Raw genomic sequence first — 22500 nt, 5'->3', positions numbered from 1 at the left:
GACGTTTTGACAACAGTAGCTTCCATTTTTTGGGTAACTTTTCGTCATGTCAAATCTGTTGAATTAGTGGATGGTGTGATGACACCAGGTTATCTTCATCTGCAGTTCAGCTGGAATATTATTTAAGTTTTATTGGTCATTTCTTCCTCAGAAGGGATTTCCAGAGAAATATGATTTCGAAATCTTTATTTCATATCTTCCATTTTTCTCCATTGTCCTTGTAGTTTAAAAGTTCTCGAGAGTCGTTCTCTCAACTGAGTTGTTAAAAGCTTACCTTCTTTAATTTTCATTCCTCTGTATAAATTTCAGGTTTGTAATCGACTAAATGTCCACCATCATTCTCTTATGTACGTTTCACCCTCTTGGGCTATTCAAAGGGGCCTATGGTCTGCTCTGAATCTAAAAGAAAACAAGTCTTCCTAAGAAAAATTATACAAATTTCGCTAGTTTTTTAAAACGTTTTTATATACTTGGTTTGGTCTGTGTCACTGTCTCCGCAAATTTTGTAATCCATTTTAAAAATAGTTCTAGACTACCTAGGCACCTGAAATTTTCAGAATAGCTCTGAACTAGCTAACAATGCAATATTTAACTGCTATTATACAGGGTGATTAATTAGTGTGGTGAAGCTCCGTAGATCCGTTACAGTAATGGATAGCGATAAAAGTTAGTAACAAAAATTGTAGCCAACTTTGAGCTTTACATTACAAAATTAGTTAGAATGTTATAGGGTGTTTCTATAACATAGTGGCAGATCAAAGTTATGGTTTTTTTAAATAGAACACCCTATATTTTATTTTATATTCGAAATCTTCTTAACTTCTCCATTACAAAAATATAAAGGTTAGGTAATTATACAGGGTATTTACAAAGTAATAACCAATTTTATATGAAAATCATAACAAGTTCAACTCCCTGTATAAATAAAAATAAGCACAACGGCAATGGTTTATTGATGCCATATTTTTGTAATTATTGTCAAAATTTTCATAAATGATCGATATTGCTAATTTTCTTTATATTGAATACAGGGTGAGTTAAAACGCAAGTACATTATTTTCTCAGTAATTTTAAATGGAACAACCTGTATTTTATATCATTATTGAAAAGTAACATTACCGTACTTTAATTTTTGTATAACATTCCCCATGTCTAAATTTATTAGTTTTCGAGATATTTTCATTTTTCAGAGCAAATTATTAATAACGGGTCTAAATCTTTCCAAATTTTAAGTAAGCCATGACTGAATTGTCTAAAACTGACAATTTACTATTACTGATTATCAATCTGTAATCAAAGTTGGCTACAATTTTTGTTATTAACTTTTATTGCTATCTATTACTATAACGGATCTACGGAGCTTTACCCCACTAAGCAATCACCATGTATGGATAAATCGATTTTTTTTTAATTTCAAACTATTTTAAAAATGTAACTAATGCAATGATATTTTAAAGTACGTTAATAAATCGATATCTACAAATTGATGGTGAAGTGAAGATGGATGAGAAGTTCTGAGTTCTAACCCGGCTGTGGCTGTTGCGCACCTTTTTTTAATTTTTTTAATAAATAAATAAAAGTTGATATACAGTAAAACCTGTCAATAACGGTCGCTAAAAATGACATAACTATTGGCCGATATAAAAAGGTGGCCGCTAATACCAGGTTTTGTAGTCCACAAATTTTGGTTTGGGGAACTTTGAAACTGGCCGGCTATTTCAGGTGGCCGGTTTTGACAAGTGGCTGTTAACACAGGTTTTACTGTAATTAAAATTCATATTTTATAAGTTAATGATTATACAGGGTGTCCCGGAAAATAGTGCGTTCCTTGAAGGTATAGGTAGAAGGCACCATGTAGAACAAAAAACTCTTATAACATTTTTTTCTAAATGCAACCGTTTGACCAAAAAATTAAAATGTATTTTGGTATGTAAATTTAAATCTGACAACTATGTGCGGTACGCAAATTTAAGCATAGACAGTCCCATGTAAATAGATAGAAGATACTAAGATACATAGTAAACAGATAGTTTTAAAGAATCCTGTTTAGTGTTTAGTGTCAATGCGAAATTGTTTTCGAATAGTGAGTGTATTACCTATTATGTTATTACCTATGAATGGTGTTTGTGAAAGGTTACTTGAAACATCTATTCGGTATAATAATTATTTTCAAGTAAGTACAACTTAGTTATTTCAGTTCACAAGTAAACAAATTACTGAGACATTATCTGGTGTATTTAAGTTCCACTGTAAACTATTAAAACTATGTAATTCAGTTAAAGCCCTCAGCAGTACTCAGCATTCAACCCATTTAAACCTTACTAAATACATAATACTAGTTTAGTTAAAAGACGTGTTTTTATGTTAAAAGATGTGTAATTCGTTTAAAATTATGCAATAGGTATTTCAATACATTTCAAAAGAAAATAATTTTAGTAAACAAATCGTAAATACATAAGTATTACCTACTATTAGGTTGGATTATTTTAAATACTGTTAATCACAATCACAAACGAGTTTTTATTATGTTATTATTCCGTAGTGCGTTCGATGTTGCCAGTTTATTAAAATTTCCAAACATTAAAATACAGGTATATGGAAAACAATGTTAACTTTTTTTTGGAAACGGCTAACTTTAGAAAAAAATGGTATAGGACTTTTTTGTTTCAAATTGTGTATTCTCTCCATACCTTAAAGGAACGCACTATTTTCCGGGACACCCTGTATATAAAAATTATATTATATATATACCATTTTAAACAACCGTGGTATTATTTCTGCCGTTTGATCCTGTTTGCCTAGTTTGATCATGTTACCTAGGTATATTATATTCTTGTGACACGTTCGATCTCACTTCCATTTAAGTCGATTGTGATATCTTGATTTGTCATCACTATTGTTTTATTTACATTCATTTTTAAACCGACTTTTTCAGATTCTTGTTTAAGCTCCTTTAGCATGTATATTAGTTCATCTATCTCTCCAAAATTATTTACTAGTGTAATTTTTTGAATTATAATTAGGTATAACTAGTGTGACCAACTCCAATTCAGTTGAATCCGGGACAAGGCTGAAAACCAATACCTGAAATCCGGGACTTTTCAATGAAAATCGGGTCATTTTTTTTTTCAGAAGACGATAATTAAAATACAGAAACAAAAAAAGTCCACCGTTTTAGTTTTCGTAGAACTATAATCTTCTTCTTCTTCTTCTTCAGCCTGTTTGCATCCATTCCTGGATAAAGGCCTCCCATGAATTCTCCATTCTTCACTGTTTTGTGCTATTTAATGCCAGTTTCTCCCCATTTTTGCTTTCATGTCGTCTAGCCATCGTTTTTGTGGTCTTCCTCTACTACGACTGTGCTCGCGTGGTCTCCAATGTACAATGTTTCCCGTCCACCTTTCGATGTTTTGCCATGCCACTATCCTACCCAGTTCCATTTCATTTGCGCAATTCTTTCAATTACATCTTCCACCTTCGTCCTGCTTTGCACGTCCTCATTTCGTATATGTTCCCTCAGAGATATTCCTAACATAGCTAGTTCGGTCGCCCTCTGTGTTATTCTCAATCAATTGGCTGATACCTCTGTAAGTGTCATCGTCTCCATTTCATAGGTCATAACTGGTAGAATATAACAACTGTTGAATATCATTTCCTTTAGATTTATTGGTATTCTTTTGTTTTTGAACACATCACGGAGTCTTCCTATACTACTGCCCAAGTCATTCGGATTCTTCTAGTTATTTCTGCCGTTTGATCCTGTTTGCCTAGTTTGATCATGTTACCTAGGTATATTATATTCTTGTGACACGTTCGATCTCACTTCCATTTAAGTCGATTGTGATATCTTGATTTGTCATCACTATTGTTTTATTTACATTCATTTTTAAACCGACTTTTTCAGATTCTTGTTTAAGCTCCTTTAGCATGTATATTAGTTCATCTATCTCTCCAAAATTATTTACTCTTGCATTAGATCATTAGAAGATATGTTCAAGAAGTTAAATTGGGAACAACATGGAATTAAGATCGATGGCAGATTTTTAAGTCATCTAAAAGTCATCTAAAGTTTGCCATTACATAGTACCTACTCATAAGTAACAATATTGAAAGAACTATATATAATACCACGATATAAAATCCATGCGTTTTGGATGTGGTATTAGTATTACACTCTAGAAATTGTCGACTTTTTTTCGTCCCACCAATTCAATTTGATGTGAATTCTTAGAAGAATAACGTATTTCAAATTTCAAAATAGATATTACCAAAACGTTGAAAATTCGGATGGCCCGGAAGCCTTGTTCGAGACGCCGGGACACGACTTCATAATTCGGGCCATGTCCCGGATTTTTCGGATTAGTTGGTCACACTAGGTAGTTAATACACTTACTAAAATTCATATTTTTTAAGTTAATTATTCTTTCGAAACTTGTTGTGTCCTATATAACAAAACCGTGGTATTATAAAAAGTACTTTTATATTATAGTGTAATTTTTAGAATTTTAGGCATTTTATATCGTCAAATCATTTTATATTGTCTCCTATAAATAATAACGTTTTATTATAAAAAAGTCCTGTTTTTTAAAGTGTAATTATTTTAATTTCTCTTTTTAATTTTAGAATTTAACAAATTATAATTGTATTCTAGGCCTACCGGTAATGCATGCAGACCCAGTGGATATGTATAAAGTAGCAAAAGAAGTAATTCCTCCTAGGCATCGTAGGAAAAAGCGTGACGAGGATGGAGCTTTGAATGGGCAGTCAGTTCAGACACAAACTAGGGAACCAGTCAATTCCAGAGGAACTGAATTTGATTTGATCGAAGAAGCGTTTCCTCCTCTGCCAGGTTAGTAGAATATATTATTAAAATTTGTATGACAAAATGCTCAAAAAGGTACTGAAACTGTATCTTTTGGCATGTCAAGTTATATAACAGTATATATGAGGCGCTCAGAGCAACAGTGGCCTAAGCCACAAATTGAGCATTTTTAGATTAATATGTCAATAAAAGCAGGGTCTACACAACCTACCTCTATATTTGGCTAAATGGTGCTATACAATTGGTAACGCCATCCCATAAGCATAATGGAAATACGAATGCAAAGATTGCATTTATCTCAAAACTTCGTTTTTGGGGTTAGGCCAGTGTTGCTCTGAGCGCCTCATATGAGATTAAGCCACAATTGTCTGTGATGAAAATTGCATTTTATAACTGTTATTTGGCGCTATGAGATGCAAAATGGCCTAACCCTCAACCCACAATTTTACCAAAACGCTTTTATTGAAACGGTGTCAAAAACGTAATCTTTACACCCTTCCATTTTTCTAGACTCTAGAGACTATATCGGAATTTAAAAGACCGTATTTATTGAACGCCCTCGGTATAATCTGAAGTTGTCTTTTCGATCACCAACAAAAATCTATTTAGATTGTATAGAGAAATATTCTCACGGCGGCATGCTTTCATCATCTAATTCTAATTGAATAGGGATTTGTTTATAGTACCCAGCAAGGCGGCATATCTTTAAAGGAAAATTGAGCGTTCAGTTAAGAGATAATTTCTGCAGTGTTTATCTAATATTCAGAACTAATTGTGAGTTATTCTTTTTCTCGTGAGCATCTTTCAGTGCGTCACAGTTTTTCTATTTGTGACAGAAAAAAGGCACGCCTGTAATCAGAGACATTTATAACATTTATTCTAGTTGTCGATAGATGGCGCTATAATCGAAAACAAATTATTTACGAATTATATAATATATCTACGAATATAATCTGTACAATTTATAGAAGACTATACAAATAAAAGAAAATACCATTTTATAAATGCAATAAACACAATTGATTTGTTTTTATGCCAAATTGCAAATAAAATGCGACAACTGTCAGATTTAACTAAAATGTCATGAAAAGGACTTCAGCAGTCAACAAACCACAGGTGCATTATTCCATATTGAGCAGAATCCTGTGAACTGGGAAACTTGGATAGATTGTGTGTATTTCTTGTTATTGGTTCAAAAGTTGATATGGCGTCTTTTCAGGCGTGACTTTAGGATATGCTTTGTTTCTTTATTGATTGAGGGTGTGTTACAGACAAAATAAATACTTTTCTTATTGGTTGTTAAAATAATATGGTGAGAGAGAATAAGGATCGACTTTAGGACAGGAGATCCAAGTTCTTGGTGGGTACACTCACTTAAATTTGATCTGAGATGAAGTGAAGTGCTGGTCTTTTTGGTCTGAGCCAAAGTTAGGCAGTTACTTCTTTTTTGTCATCGATAAACTAAGGGATTTTATCTTTTAATATCAATAAATATATACCTATACCCTATTCCACGAACATACGCCTGTTTTGGACTACTTCGACAACGAATATTTTACTGTGCAAAATAAAAAGAACGAAAGTAAATTGCAAATTACATTGTTGTTTATTGGAATAATTATTAGCACCATTTACTTTCGTACTTCTTATGTTGCACAGTAAAATATTCGTTGTCGAAGTAATCCAAAACAGGCGTATGTTCATGGAATGGCCCATACCAAATATCATGTGAAAAGTGCAGTGTGGTATCAACACGAGATGCCAAGGATAAGTCTACAAGAGTTACCAGAGCAGCTAACACCAACCAGTATACCAGCTACCCGTAACGATTTTTTGTTTTTTTTTTAACATTTACTTTCCAAACTTCTTTTATTTTTAAACATTTACTTTCCAAACTTTTCTCTTACCAGTTTAGACCTACTTATAACATACCGGCATATAAAGTAACTTATTTTTTTTTTATTTAAATATCGGCAAGTTCATGGCGCCCATAATTTAATCTATTTTTTTATTTATAGTAAAAGTACTTAAAGAATCCATACCCTTTATCTCTGAGAACTGAGAGTATGGGGGTATTACTAAAAATTGAGTAGCACAACAGATGGTAGACGACTTTAGTTTACTAATATGCCTATGACCTAATGACATTGCCTAAATATATTTATTTATGGTTATTAAATTTTTGGTGGTACATTATTACATTAAACCAATGTTTGAGCCACTCTGCATCTGAAAATACTTGAATAAGGGATAACTTTAATGCAATAAAAGCGTTTTGGTAAAATTGTGGGTTGTGGGTTAGGCCACTTAGCATCTCGTAGCGTCATTTGACGTTTCAATTTCCACTCTAGAAATTGTTTAGAAAAAAAATATTTTAAAATATTGAGCTGTATTCGCCGTCCTCAAGTAAAACGAGGTATGTGCAGCCAACTTAAAACCGAGAAATCGGATCTCAAAGTTTTTTTCTTAGGACTCATTATGCACATACGGCATATTCCAATTTGTTTATTTTGGTAGTAAATAAAATGATACGCCTTTAAGACATTGCAGAAGCATAAATAAGGTCACAAGAAAACCACATATAGCAAAAACTCGTATTTTCAATTTTTGGCAGATACCGCGTTTTAATTGAGGACGGCAGTACTATAGCTGTTGAGCTTATTAATGGTTCAAAATTTAGCCCTGTCCATTGTCGAATGTTTCTTAGCCACATGCCATATCAGAGTTTTTTAGCCACGATAGTCCTTTATTTCCCTCAGTGGTTCCTCTCACTATTAGTTGAGCATATTGGTACTTATTATTTCTCATTATGTGGCCTAGGTATGATGTTTTTCTAACAACTGTCACTGTTTTTGTTGAATGTTGAAAAGTTCTCGTACTTTGCCTATTCTAAGCAGCACTTGCTCGTTTGAGGTTTAAGATGCCCATGAAATTTTATATGACATTTAATTCGTTAGGCTTCGAAGCAATAAAAAATGGTACAATGACTGAATTAATACATACTTCGCAGCCATTGATCCAGTATCACTTTTAAATATTCACATACAGTCTACAAGAAGTTCTAATTTCTAGTCTTGTACTTAGGTTTAGATATGGGATCCCAGCCAAATTACAAGCATCAAGTAACAAATTCCATCCTAGAAGTAACTCTTTCATCCCAGTCGTTGATAGAGACTCAGCCAGTACCACAACAAGGACATTGGGGAGAGAACAGACTTGCTGATGTTGTAAAAGGTAAAAGATTTTATTAATTTTGAATAGTTTAGAATATAAAAATATACAAAAAATTACTAAAATCCTTTATAAAAGGTGTATTTTATTAAAATCCCTTAAAGGGGACCATCCCAGGTCGACTCAGCCTGAATAAAATGAGTACCTTGGGCAAAACCAGGGGTAATAATAGGCGGTTGAAGCGTAGCTCTGGCCCTGTTACCTTCCTTGTATACCGTAGGCCCTAGATATAGCAGACTACCCTGCTATAATCCCAAACCCGCATTAGCGGTATAAAACAGGTGACTATTATATTTAAAATATTCCTGGATTTAACATCAGGCACCACAGGTCTTCTCCACGGGGTTGCTTTGTCCAGAGGAAGGATCCTCATATCACGGACATTAGCAACTGAAGTTGGGGTGGAAGAGTCCTGTGGTGCCTGGGGTTAAATCCAGGAATGTTTTAAATATCACTCTAATTTTAATACAATAATGTAAACATTTTTAGATAAGGTTGTTGCAACGAGTGAAGAGTTTGGTGTGTTACTAAACATAAAGAAAACAAAATTCATGGTTGTATCAAATAAAAGTATTAGAAACATTAATCTCTACGTAAATAATAAGACGATAAACGAGTTCAGAATTATAACTATTTAGGAACAAACATTAATGAAACAAACGATTATACCAAAGAAATCAGAAGTATTTCCCATTATAAATAGTTAAAATCAGAAGTAGAATAGAAAAGGCTAGAAGTACATTCAATCATATGAAAAGACCTCAGCCTAAATCTTAGAAAACGAGTACTAAAGCGTTATGTATTTTCTGTTCTTTTGTATGGTGTGGAGACATGGACACTTAATAAACAATGTCTCAATAGATTGGAAGCATTTGAAATGTGAACCTGTCGAAGAATGCTGAAAATCTCCTGGACAGACAGAATAACCAATGAAGGAGTACTAAGATGAATAGAGAACAGCAGGGAGATACTGGATTCCATCAAAATAAGAAAACTGCAATACTTGGGTCATATAGGTAACACGTGGTGACAGATATGAACTCTTAAAATTAATTATGCAGGGAAAGATTCAAGGAAGGCGCAGCATAATTATTGTTAGTTCAAAACCTCGTGAACCTCGTAAATACGCATTCCCGAAAAAATAAATGGAACCTAAAAACATCCACCATTTTAATTGCATAGGAAATTAGGCGACAGGGTAGGATTTGCACATGCTAAATGATGTCGAGTATTTCCAATAAACATGACATATTACATATTAAACTCGGACAAACATAAGTTTGGGAATATGATTCAAAACTCGATGATGCGCAGTGGTTCTTGTTTACTAGCGTTACCATGGAAACGGCCAGTTTGCTGATCGCCAGTGTCGTAGTTAGAAGTGCATTACGTATCGCAGAGAGTGTTTAACTTATTGGTTTGATCGTGTTGGATATTTTATTAATAGTTTTTAGCTTAGTGTTTGGTATATTAGTAGTAGTAATTAGTGTATTATTAAGACATTTAGTGTATCTCTAGTGCGTTAAGTTAAGTCATTAGTTATTTAACAATATGCCTCATAAAAAGATAGGAATCAAAGGGCTGGGATTGAATAGCCAAGCAAAGGCAATCATTTATAATGTTACTACATTTATGGAACAAGAGGCAGCACATTTCAAAACAACCGAAAACCTGTTAATACCTTAAAGTAAATTGACGTAAGTATTGTATTTTTGACATTTTATTTTCTTGATATTACGTATTTATGAAGTTTCATCAGATTCTTCTTCTTCTTTAGCCCATTTCTATCCACCTTTGGACATAGGCCTTCCCCAAATCTTTCCATATCTGTCTGTCCTTGGCTGCGCTTTTCCAGTGAGTTCCTGCAGCTTTTACAATATCGTGCTTCCATCGCATCTGAGATCTTGCTCTTCCTCTTCTTCCTGTCCACGGTCTCCTGTTTTGTATTTCAGCATTCCATCTTTTATCTTCCTGTCTCACGTTGTGGCCTGCAAATCTCCACTTTAACCCTGAATATGCTCAGTTACATTTTTTACGTTTGTTTTCTCTCTTATCCAATTGTTTGGTTTTCTGTCTTGCAGTGTTATTCCCAACATGGAATAAAACATGAATTAATACAATATATATTTTCTGTGAGTTATTTCTATTTTGTTTATGTTGGCCTTTGTTAATGTCCATGTTTATGAGCCATACGTCCTAACAGGAAGGATGCTCTGATCAAATACACGAGTTTTTAGGCACTGTTTCTTTTTTCACGCCAATCTTTTGCAATTTTTTTCGCAATATTTTCATTTAGTAACATTTAACATTGGTAATTGTAGGGATAGGATTCTAGCAGCGACGGGTATAAGCAAAAACACCTTATCCAAAATAAGAAAAGAAGGTAGAGACGTAAATAAAAATGTAGCAACTAGTTTATCTTTTAAAAGTCCAAAAAGAAAACGTTGTCGTTCCAAAAAAATTGAATTGAGCAGTGGACAAGTTAAAACCGTCAAAAATATTATATACGACTTCTACATCATCGAAAAAAGATCCCCTACAATTAATGGTAAATAGTTTAAAAGTTAAAAAATTATTAGTTAATGGGAAATTGATACCTATATTTTTTTATGGTAAATAAAATAGAGTAAGTAAAATTATAAAACAGTTGTTTGTACCCGTTTAGAACGAAATAAAAGTTTTTTCGTAAACACACTGATATAGATACATTTTTAACAAAAATGGTAAATAGTTTTATTTACTTAAAGTATAAAAGAAGATTTACTTTCCAAATATTTTAAAGATCTTTATTTATTTAAGGTCATCATAAGGTTATCAAAAACCAAAGAACAAACAAATGGAATTTCCAGGGTCAAAGGAAACATTAAGAAAAACGATAATTGGATTAGGCTTTAGGTAAAATAGTAAAAGTAATTATTCAGCTTAACAAATAAAATTGTATAATGGATAATGTATTTTAGAATCGTAATTAAAACTTTGTTTAATATTATTGTTTAGAAAATAAATAGATTAGAATTAGTAAAAATAAACACTTGTTTAATTTTTTTTATTGTTGAAATCCTTCCTTCCTTCCTTCCTGATAATGTTATTAAATAATTGTAAGTATTGAAGAATTTGTCATTATTAAAGTAATCCTAATATTTTGCTCATTATTTTATCAAATGCAACTGATTATAAGCTTCATAATTATTAAAAACTATGAAAATAAAAAGAAACAAATTCATTCTTCGCTTTAATTAAATATAATTTAGGTACTATTATAATTTAAGATTATCTTATTTTATTATAATTTACTTATAAAAATTTATTTCAAATCTGTCTGTTTCCGTCCGCCACTGGTAGAAATGGTTTGCTTGCCTGCGCGAAACGCTACGTCGCAATCCCAAACTTATGTTTGTCCGAGTCTATGTTTCTCCAATTTTAAATAAATTAGTTAGTCATCGCATTTTTATTTGATCTCACATTGAAAGATGTAATAAAAATTTACGACTTCCTGTCTTCCCTGCCGATAAAAATTGTGTAAAAATGTACAATATTTACATTGCACTAATTTGGCTTATAAGTAAACCTTTTAAGGACGAAAAATATCTAGAGGACAAATAAATAAATAACAAATCAATGTATGCTAGAAAAATAATAGGATTTTGGTTTTAAATTCAGCAAAATATGTTTATAGGAGACGAAAACCTCGAATTCCTTGGGGAAAATATTCCCATGAAATTTTTGGCATAATAATCACTTTCATAAAATACCGCAGAATAATGTTCAAGAGGTCGCCAATACAAAAAGTGGTCCTAATTTATTGAACAGTTTTGTATAAATCCATTTTTTAGGTTGTGATAAGGGCCTCAAACAGCTAAAAACAATGTTTTAAAATCAAATAAGCCCAAACCAAAGTATCAGAAACTGATAGAACAAGGTTTGGTGAATTCAGAAAAATAATGGTGCGTTTACATGTATCCAATAACTGGCGCCAGCCACACTGGAACGACAGGGCTGGCATGGTAGTGGCATCATGTAAACGCTTTTTTGTTCCAGTCCAGCGCTGTCTGCCAGCGCTGTCTCGAATAGAAAGGTGCTCTATTTTTCATGCCACTGGCATTCCAGTGACACTGGCCCCAGTTATTGGATACGTGTAAATGTTACTTGATTGTGTGTTTTTGAGCCTTAAAAATCATCATTTTTTGTTTTTTTTTTTCATTTTTAAATTGTTTTTAAGTTGAAAACGATTAACTTTAGAGAAAAATTACAATAAACCTTTTTTATTCAGAATGATTCAAAAAACCGAAAAAAAAAACGATACCAATACATGTACATACAAACTGGTGCAAGAATCTTGAAAATCGGAGTACAAATAATAAAGTTATAAATTGTCAAACTTAATCAAAAATTTTGGGTGGTGGAATTTTGTGCCGGTGAGTGTATATACGATCTAAAGGGTTTTCATCCACATATCTTGGTGGCTCAAGCATGTCGTTAACATGCATAAAAGCACTGATGACGGAATTGATATTTCGAAAACGTTCTGTGATGTAGCCCTTTAAGGGATTTTAATAAAATATGAGCTACTTATTTCGATCCATAAATATTGTCGCCACATAAGATTTTACTTTAATGATACATTGATAATTTCAGGTACAGCAAAATTTAAAGGCAGCAGCGTGGGAGGCAGCAGTAAGGAATCTAGCAGTGGTGGCGGTGACGATTCCCCTAGAGCTGTGTCTCCGCAACATTTTCCTTCGTGCAATCAAACTACGAGACAAAATTCAGTATCGACTTCTACGGGTCCACTTGACTGTAAAGATGTCTCATCCGAAAGTGGAGACATTCAGCTTAGTACAGTTACGCTTACACCTCCAAGTTCGCCCGAAAAGTAAGTCTTAAATATCTTTCTTACTTTAGATTTCATTGTAACTATATAGGTTTTTGTTTCTTCTCCATAACAATACATTTTTGGCATAGTAACGGTAAGTCACCAAAAACAATTTTGTAGGTTTTTTCTTTTCATGCGTTTCTTTTGCGGATATGATTAAAACAATTCTGGACATACGTTTTTAAAATAGTTAAAAAAAAGGTTTAAAGTAATTCTAGGCTTACTACACTTTGGCAGTACCTTCTAAACAATAATAGCGTTAGTTTAATGGAAAAACAAAATTTTCGCCGAAAATGTCACTTACGTTACTTTGCCAAAAATCTATCGATATTTTACTAATTTACTAATTAAGGATTTAAGATATGCCGATGACACAATTATCATTGTAGACAATTCAAAGGATTTGCAACGTTCAGCTAATAAAATATCAGCAAATGGGATATATTATACTTAAAAATTAACAACAACAAAGATATTGGTGGTAAATCCAAATCAACCAGTATACGTAAAAGTCTACAAGGCAAAAGTGACTGGACAGTTGGATCAATGAGAATCTTAATCCCAACTTAGAAGTTAGAGCTTGGATTCAAAAAGCCAGTTCAAACTTTAAAAAAATTCTTAACCCACTAAGCGATAAATCACTCTATATACAAATAAAAAATGATTTTTTAAAGTGATACATAAATTCCACACTTTTGAATGTGGTTCAAGCTTGGATGCTTGAAAGATTACTTGAATGGGCAGGGAACGTGAGCTAATCGAAATCATTAACAAACAAAAAGCTGTATACCTTGGTTATGTAATGAGACCCGATACATATCGCTTCCTTCAAATAATAATCGAGAATAAGATCAAAGGTAGACTCGTATCAGAACACAGACTAGTACAGTGGATCTCAAACCCTTTTTTCAGTGCATCATTAATTTTGACGTCATATACGCTGTGAGCTCGCACGTAGAGAGGATATTTAAAAATTCGCTAGCGCCAGTAGTGACAAGTCTGTAAACGTTTACTGGAAATTTGACATAAATGTCCAAAGTGATTAATTTAAAATTAAAAAACATTAATTATAAAAAATATTAGTTGGTCAAAGCTGTGGTATATATTTTTACCAGTGGTGTCATGGTGCGGGAACGCCGTTCCGGCACTGGTTAAGAAAGGAAAAAAAAAGGCTATGTTGTCTTCTTTTCTCACAATTAAAATAAAATAAAAAAACAAAAATTCCAGAATTTAAATATTTTTGAATTAAGAAAATGCATACACATTTTAAAATATGCAGACGTAACTTGTATTAAAAAAACAGTAATATTTTACTTGTAAAAAAATTAAGGAAAGTGCGTTCCTGCACTGCTAATTTTGCCATGACACCACTGAATTTTACCTTAAATATACTTACGTTTTAAATACTGAGTTTAAGTTTTTTTAATGTTCCGTAATATGTAATTATAAATTAATCTATTAATCCGAAAGTGAAAGTATCCGAAGTAAGAAATTAATATTTCATCAATATAACGTCAAAATGATTAGCAAAATCTTAAAAAAATCGATTACAATTTAATTACTTTTTTGCGTTGTAAATATTAAACGATAACAATTAAATAATAAATTTAAAAATTACCGGTGCAAGTTGCATTACTAATCCGCTAGGAGCGACACCAGCGAAGCTTAGAGTGTATAGGATTTTAAGAATGCCGGAAATCATTACATGACATTTTAGTTAAATCTGACAGTTGTCAGAATATTTATGTTTATATTTATGTAAACATCAATATTTATACAAACATTTGCCACAATATTAATATTTAAAATATTTTAATGTAACGATAAAGAAATATAAAATCAAATTTCACTATACAACGTCCGAATATACCAATGACATAAAATATTTATACACTCACCGGCACAAAATTCCGCCACCCAAATTTTTTGATTAACTTTTATAATTTATAACTTTATTATTTGTACTCCGATTTTCAAAATTCTTGCACCAGTTTGTAGGTACATGTATTGGTATCGTTTGGTATTATTCTGGTAACACAGTGTTTTTATTTACAAAAAATGGTACAGCTCTTACAAGAAAAAAGATATTCGGATAATTCAAAAAGCAAAATTTTAGTGATGACTCCGGGATAATATGACAGGACTATGAAACAAAACCAGTCCTTCCATTTTTCCACAGAATGTTTTAAAGTTAGGAGGAAATACAACACTTCCATTCACCCCCTTATAATGCAATGCAAGCAAAATGTTTGTGTTACCGGAATAATACCAAACGATACCAATACATGTACCTACAAACTGGTGCAAGAATTTTGAAAATCGGAGTACAAATAATAAAGTTATAGATTGTCAAACTTAATCAAAAATTTTGGGTGGCAGAATTTTGGGACATCTTGGATATTAAAGCACCCTATGTAACTGAATGTGGCTGAATTTTTATGTTTGTGCGTCACAGTGTTGCCATGCTGTTTTCTATATATTTCTTTCATAATTTCAATCAATGTTAAATGTACCTACAAGAATAATATAATAATAACAACGTTTACTTCTCCGTCATTATACTAGGTATAATGACAATTATACATTATACATTATTTAAAATAATCAAGTAAAAATAATAATGTATAATGACAATTATACATTGTACATTATTTAAAATAATCAAGTAAAAACCTATATATACATAACATATTAGAACATGCACAAAAATGATACATTTCACACACAAATATAATATCACAAAAAATTGTAACGTGATAGTATGAAAAAATAGAGGATACGGCAACGGTGTTACATGTGACGGTCGGATCCAATACCAATATCTACACAGACATATTAGGGTGCGCTAATAGCCAAGATGTCCGAATTTTGTGCTGGTGAGTGTATTTACGTCGCTGAAAAATAATAACCTAAAATCACAATTATTGTCATTTTACCATATCGCCGGTCCGGAATAAGAATGACGTAACTGCAAAAAGCCAAATTTCTCAGGAGAGCAAAAAAAAACGATTTTTAAATATTTAAAATACGAGATTAATTGAGGAGTAATTGACCAGGAGCATCTGTATAGCTGTCCTAGCGATGTTAATCCTTAAGATCCTGAATTAATTTATTTAGAAAATTTATTATTTTTTTATTTTGATGTATTCAGGAGAAGGTTTTAAAACAAAACACATACATTTTTTTTAATTATTTTTGATTTTTTAGAAAGTTGACATTATATATATGTAACGCTAGGAAGATACAGGAGCACACATATTTAAAATATTTCCGATTATAAATTTCAAAATAAACAAATACAAAACTAGATAAATGAAAAATCATAATCAAGTTATTGTAGATTAAGATCTATGTTGCACTTGATGCACACTCCCACATTGCACTTGCAACCCGTGGTATGCACATATGAACTACAGCATTCATCTGCAAAGCGTCTCCTTTTCTTATCAGGAATATAGGTCAGGAGATGATCAATCTTATCATATCTTATATCTACGACTACTTTGGAAAAAGATGGCCTGCCTGCATCTTTTGGTTTGGTACCATATTTCGTAAGATACGATGTTACTAGATATATTCGAAATTCTAGTTCGGCATAGGATCACAGGATCTATTATGTCCAGTTATGTCCAACATCAATGTAAATAGACTATTATGTCCATAGTTATGTCCAGCATCAATGTAAATATACACCACCATCATTTTTTAGAGCAAATTCCTACTTGGTATCTAGCTACATTCTGGTCCATAAGATTAACTTCAACTTTCCTTTCACTAGTATTTTAGCTTTTGCTGATGATCTGGAAGGCTGAGCCTCGTCAATATCATCATTATATTTCGAAATCTCTTTCACTATTTCGTAAAACAAGTTGCTCTTAGAATTCTCTCGGACAGCCTGTTAAAATCATTATATTCCTCATCACCAAACTCCTTGTCTGTAAGCACATTCAATTCTGTACCTATATATAGCATCAACGTTTAAAGTTTCAACGGCATCAATTATCTCCAGCGCCTCTTGAAGAGAAAACCCTTTTCTGGAACAAACAATACGTTAAAATTCCAAAAGTTCCGATTTTTGCTCCCATATGTTCCTAACGTTACATATATGTAACACCAAAAATTAAAGGCATTTTTTACAAAACCAGGATAAAATTTTTAAAAATTTGTATTATCAATAAGAAAAGACATTAATTTATTCTCAATTGAAAACACTTTAAACAAAATATAATAACAAAAGAATAGTAAAAATATACTTACTCAAACTTGAGATCCATTTTTACCATAAATAATAAACACCGTCACATAAAACACTCAACTAAATAAACAGGTTAGATCAAATCCTCGAATCAACTGCTGAAAACTAGTAAACAAGTGTCCCTTGAAAGTCTTGCACCGTCATCTAGTTAAAATTAGAATCACTTCCTGAATTTAAGGCCGCACCTACATTGGATCCGATTTTCTCCGATCAGATGAGATCCGACGTCGGCCGACGTCGGAATAGAAAATAAACCCATAGTATTAAATGGGGGTGCCTACATTGGATCCGTTTTTCTCCGATCCGATCAGATCAGATCAGATCCGACGTCGGCCGACGTCGGAATAAAAAATAAACCCATAGTATTAAATGGGAGTACCTACATTGGATCCGTTTTTCTCCGATCCGATCAGATCAGATCAGATCCGATATCGGCCGACGTCGGGAGTAGCTTCTCCTATTCTCATCGAGAAGTGTTTGGTTTCATTCCGATTGGTTGCAAGTTGAGTTGCAATTTTAGTTGCAAGTTGGTTGCAAATTAGTTGCAAATTGGTTGCAAGTTGGTTGCAAAATGGTTGCAAAATGGTTGCAAACTGGTTGCAAACTGGTTGCAAACTGGTTGCAAACTGGTTGCAAACTGGTTGCAAACTGGTTTCAAACTGGTTTCAAACTGGTTGCAAGTTGGGGGTTGCAAGCTAACATGTTTAAATATATTAAATTCATCATCTCCTTAACACATCTTCATCGGAACTCATTGTCGGTGGTCGGTGGTCGGAAGATTACTGAACCAATGTAGGCACCGTCGCCGGAAAACCGGTCTGATCGGATCTGATCTGATCGGAGAAAGACGGATCCAATGTAGGCACCGCCTGTCGGATCGGATCGGATCTGATCTGATCTGATCTGATCGGAGAAAATCGGATCCAATGTAGGTGTGCACTAAGGCTTAAGATTTTAGTGGTTTCTGCGTTTCATATATGTAACGCTAGGAGCTTAAGGGTTAATTTAATCCCTCATTTCAACCCTTTTTACAGTTGCGTTAAGCGTCGTTTAAACACAACGATAAGTCACAGCAACTAGTTGTGATGACAAGTTGAAACGCTGTTTAGACGCTGCGATTCAATGCGATACCACCTTCAACCCAACTCCAACTTTGATAAGTTGTGCGATGCACCGTTTACACACAATGATAAGTTGCAACAACTCGATTGACCTTGATAAGTTGTTTGATTTATCGCTGTGTTTAAACGACCCTTTATTCTTCATCTAAAATTTTTTAAATATTTAAAATAGTGAATAAATAAAAAATAACCGTCCGGAGCATCGATATGGCGTTTATTCTTACAATGATGGCTTTTAGTTTCATCCCTATTGGTTCGAATCTTATTATCTTAATTTAATCCCCCTATTTTCAACCCTATCTACAGTAGCGTCATTCTTGATCTGAAAATTTTTCTGTACAAAAAAACCTATTGTTAAATATCTAGTATCCCGTTTATTCTTACAGCGATGGCTTTTATTTTCATCTCTATTGGTGCCAAATTCATTATCTTAAATTAGTCCCCCCATTTTCAACCCTATATACCAGAGGTTCCCAACCAGTGTGCCGCTGCACACTGGTGTGCCCTGAAGTTCCTATAGGTGTGCCGCGAAATTTGATTATACTCACTATCATTATAGAGATTATTTACCCAAGTGTGTTGTGGCTGAACCAGTTTTTTAGTTAGTGTGCCTCAAGTTAAAAAAGGTTGGAAACCGCTGCTATATACAGTTGCGTCAATATTCATCTGAAACAAGGTCTAAAATGGTGCGTATTTCAATAACGACGCAACTACTCTGTAGTGGCTCAGCACATATTTACAGTTCTGTCGCTTTTGTATCATCTGTATACTGTGTTTTAGAAGCTAATTACGCAATAAACAGGAATTGACAAAATTTGCAGTTACGTCATTCTTATTCCGGACCGGCGCTGTGTCGTTGAGCCTAGCTAGCAAAAGTCATGTTCAAAACTAAAAGAATTATTATTTGAATATTGTAAAGAATACATCAAAACATCCTGTTCTAATATTTATTTGTGTCTGACACATCCACCGTGTAAGTAATAACGTCCAAAAGTAAGTATTTTGATTGTAATAGAATAAATCAGTTGAATTCCGGACATCATTTAAATCGCACGAAATTAACGTTTCCCCTAATTTATAAAGATTAATTGTTGAATATGGATAATACTTATATTGGTAAGTGCTAATTTTTATTAATTTAACAAAACTATCTGATAACCAAACACTATTAAAAAAAGTTTTTATGATGAATGAAGGAAATTTTCTTCATTTTGAAACTTTGGAAGGGTGGGAAATACTTGTACCCTTTTGTACCCGGGCTAAATTTTTTATATGTCATAGCTGCACCTATCCCATTGATAATAAGGCCTATTATAAACTGCACACGCTTGCACATCATTTTGTTTTTTGAGTAATAGCGTCCAAAGGTACGTATTTTTATTGTAATAGAATAAATCAGTTGAATTCCGTAGATCATATAAATCACATGAAATTTAAGTTTTCCTTAATTTATAAATATTAATTGTTGAAGGTGGATAATATTTATGCTAGTAACTGATAATTTTTTCTAGAGCACTGTCTTCCGAGGAGGGAATTTTTTGAAGAATGGGTAAAATGCTCAACGAAAGGAGAAAAAAATTGTTTTCTATTTGAGTTCCTTTCTACAAAATTTAATTTTAGAGACCTAACAGAGGACTCTGACAGGAAAATCAGAATGAGGATAGCAAATTATGCCTCCAAAATTTCTGATAAATGGGTTGCTGCGGGAAGATCAAAACAGCGTTTTTTGGCAACTAATGAAAGTTGGTTGAATGAGCACATCAAATTTGAAGCTCAATGTACTGTGCCGCGATCGTCCATATTATTTCAAGGTTCCGGTAATATAGGAAGACCACGGAAAAATTTTGACGAAGCATCGTTTAAAACAAAAAAACGTATAGTTGAGGACCTCGTTGAATCACGCAGTGTGGGGGAGTTGGTAACTGCTTCAGAAGTAGCAGCTCGTGCAGTAGGGAAAAGAAACGTTGCTAATTCAATTAGGAGCGTAAGTGAATGCTCAGTAGGTGCTATATCTCCTAATTATAAAAAATCGAATAGCTTGCAAATGTAAATAAGATGAAAAATAATGTTGTCAACCTAGCTTGTTATAAGCGACACACTGTGCGGCGATATGATTTTGTAAAAAATACTGTCACAATCGATTATTTTTGGGTCAATATTCCCATCATTGACTGGTTATCTATTGTAATTGCCAACAAATTATACACATACAGAGTGTTTGGTAAAGAATGGGCCATAGCTTAACCTTAGATTCCTGAGGTTAAAATAGGTTGATTTAAGCTAACTTACCTTAGTACAAAAGTTGATAATAACCGAAATGCAGGGTGTCAAAGTTAAACTTTTCTTTTATTTATTTTTGAATATTTCCTGACAGGCATGGGACAACACGAAATTTGGTAAGTGGTGCTGGTATTGTACAATCTACTAAATTATGTTAAACAAACGTTTCTGGCTGCTACCAGAGGCGTACGACGGGGGAACGTGAATGGTTGACCCTTCTCAAATTCTACGCATTATGCTAAAATAGCAGTTTCATCAGTGGCGTAGAATTTGGGAAGGGTCAACCATTCACTTTCCCCTGTCGTACGGCTCTGGTATAAACCACAAACGATTATTTAACATAATTTAGTAGGGTGTACAGTACCTACACTTTCTGCCAAGTACCATAAGGATATGTCAAATAGTTTTATAGTACCGGCCACACATAGTTCTTAAAGTTTTAAATAAAGAATAAATTATTTTAAAGAAAGAATACTTTAAAATAATTTGACATATTCGTGTGATACTTAGCAGAAAGTGTAGGCACTGTACACCCTACTAGATTATGTTAAATAATCGTTTCTGGCTACTACCAGAGGCGTACGACAGGGGAAAACTAATTGTTGACCCTTCCCAAATTCTACGCCACTGATGAAACTGCTATTTTAACATAATTTTTAGATTCTTCAATACTTTCTATGCAAATAATATACTATTCATTCGTAACGATAAAGTCATCAGTTTTCGAGATATTTGAAGTTAAAAATGAAAAGGCACACTTATTATTTTGATTAAGTATTATGCTCCTTCGTTTTTAGCTTCAAATATCTCGAAAACTAATGGCGTTATCGTTACGAATGAAGAGTATGGTTTTTACATAGAAAGTATTGGAGAATCAAAAAAATTGCACTAAAATAGCAATTCCGCCAGTGGCGTAGAATTTGGGAAGGGTCGACCATTCACGTTCCCCCGTCGTATGCCTCTGGTAGTAGCCAGAAACGTTTGTTTAACATCATTTAGTAGATTGTACAATACCAGCACCACTTACCAAATTTCGATTGTTGTCCCATGCCTGTCAGGCAATATTCAAAAATAAATAAAATAAAAGTATAACTTTGACACCCTGTATTTTAAGTTCAATGTATAATAATCACATGGTAATTCTGTCCACACACGTGGTAATTACATTTTCTTCTGTCACTTCCATCTGTAATGCGTTAGAGAGAATTCGATAATCTGTGACGCACTGAAAAAAGGGTTTGGGATGATCTGTAGCTCAAATTTCAATATGTACGTAATTTTTCAGATTAGTTCCTGCTCTACCAATCAAATGTACCATGGCAGACAAATCAACAAAAACTGACGATGTTCTTCTTAATGGTGATTTGGATGTGCCATGTCCCACTACCACAAACGCTGCCACCATGACCACAGTTGTGCCAACAGAAGCCCCGTCGCGGTCAGGGGTGGCTGTAACTACTACTAATAGTACTAAGAATCATATACCGGTACATAGGCAGGATTCCAAATCCGAAACTTCGAGACATGTTTCGATTTCTCCTCCTCCTATTATCGTAAGTAAAATATTGTTTTCTTTTGCATGTTTTGTTTATTGAAGTTATACTTCTTTAAACTTCTATTGGAAAAATGTTGAGAGTGAATTTTTATAAAATTAACAGTATGAAGTAAGCGCACACTGACAACATGAAGCTAGTTGCTAAATCTTTCAAGTTACGTAAATGAATCGATTATTCTTGAAAGGAGGTAAACGCCACTTTCTACTTTTTGAGTTACAGTAAAAGACCCTCCTCTCTTTCTTTATCCGCGTCATTTGGTGTTGAAAGGAAGCAAGCACTGATGCACTGCATGGTTATAGTTTATACTGCGAAACTGCATTTAACACCAAATGACATGCATATAGAAAGAAAGAAGGGTTTTT

At 33.2% G+C, this 22500-nt stretch overlaps 1 protein-coding gene and 1 long non-coding RNA gene across 5 annotated transcripts in view; both read left to right on the top strand.

Moving 5' to 3' along the window:
• LOC126889929 (la-related protein 4) overlaps nucleotides 1-22500 on the top strand; it is a 233660-nt gene that overhangs the window by 155785 nt on the left and 55375 nt on the right. For all 4 annotated transcript variants that reach the window (XM_050658671.1, XM_050658668.1, XM_050658669.1 and 1 more), the window contains 4 exons: nucleotides 4652-4849; nucleotides 7907-8056; nucleotides 12689-12926; nucleotides 21868-22135. In XM_050658671.1, the coding sequence (XP_050514628.1) occupies nucleotides 4652-4849; nucleotides 7907-8056; nucleotides 12689-12926; nucleotides 21868-22135 (854 nt within the window). The remainder of the gene's footprint in view (nucleotides 1-4651; nucleotides 4850-7906; nucleotides 8057-12688; nucleotides 12927-21867; nucleotides 22136-22500) is intronic.
• LOC126889936 (uncharacterized) lies at nucleotides 8066-11082 on the top strand. Its single transcript, XR_007700230.1, has 2 exons — nucleotides 8066-10601; nucleotides 10853-11082. It is a non-coding gene; the product is annotated as an uncharacterized LOC126889936 (long non-coding RNA).

Source organism: Diabrotica virgifera, chromosome 8 (assembly GCF_917563875.1).
Source record: "Diabrotica virgifera virgifera chromosome 8, PGI_DIABVI_V3a".
NCBI classification, from domain to species: domain Eukaryota; kingdom Metazoa; phylum Arthropoda; class Insecta; order Coleoptera; family Chrysomelidae; genus Diabrotica; species Diabrotica virgifera.
This window is presented reverse-complemented; position numbering and strand designations above follow the sequence as displayed.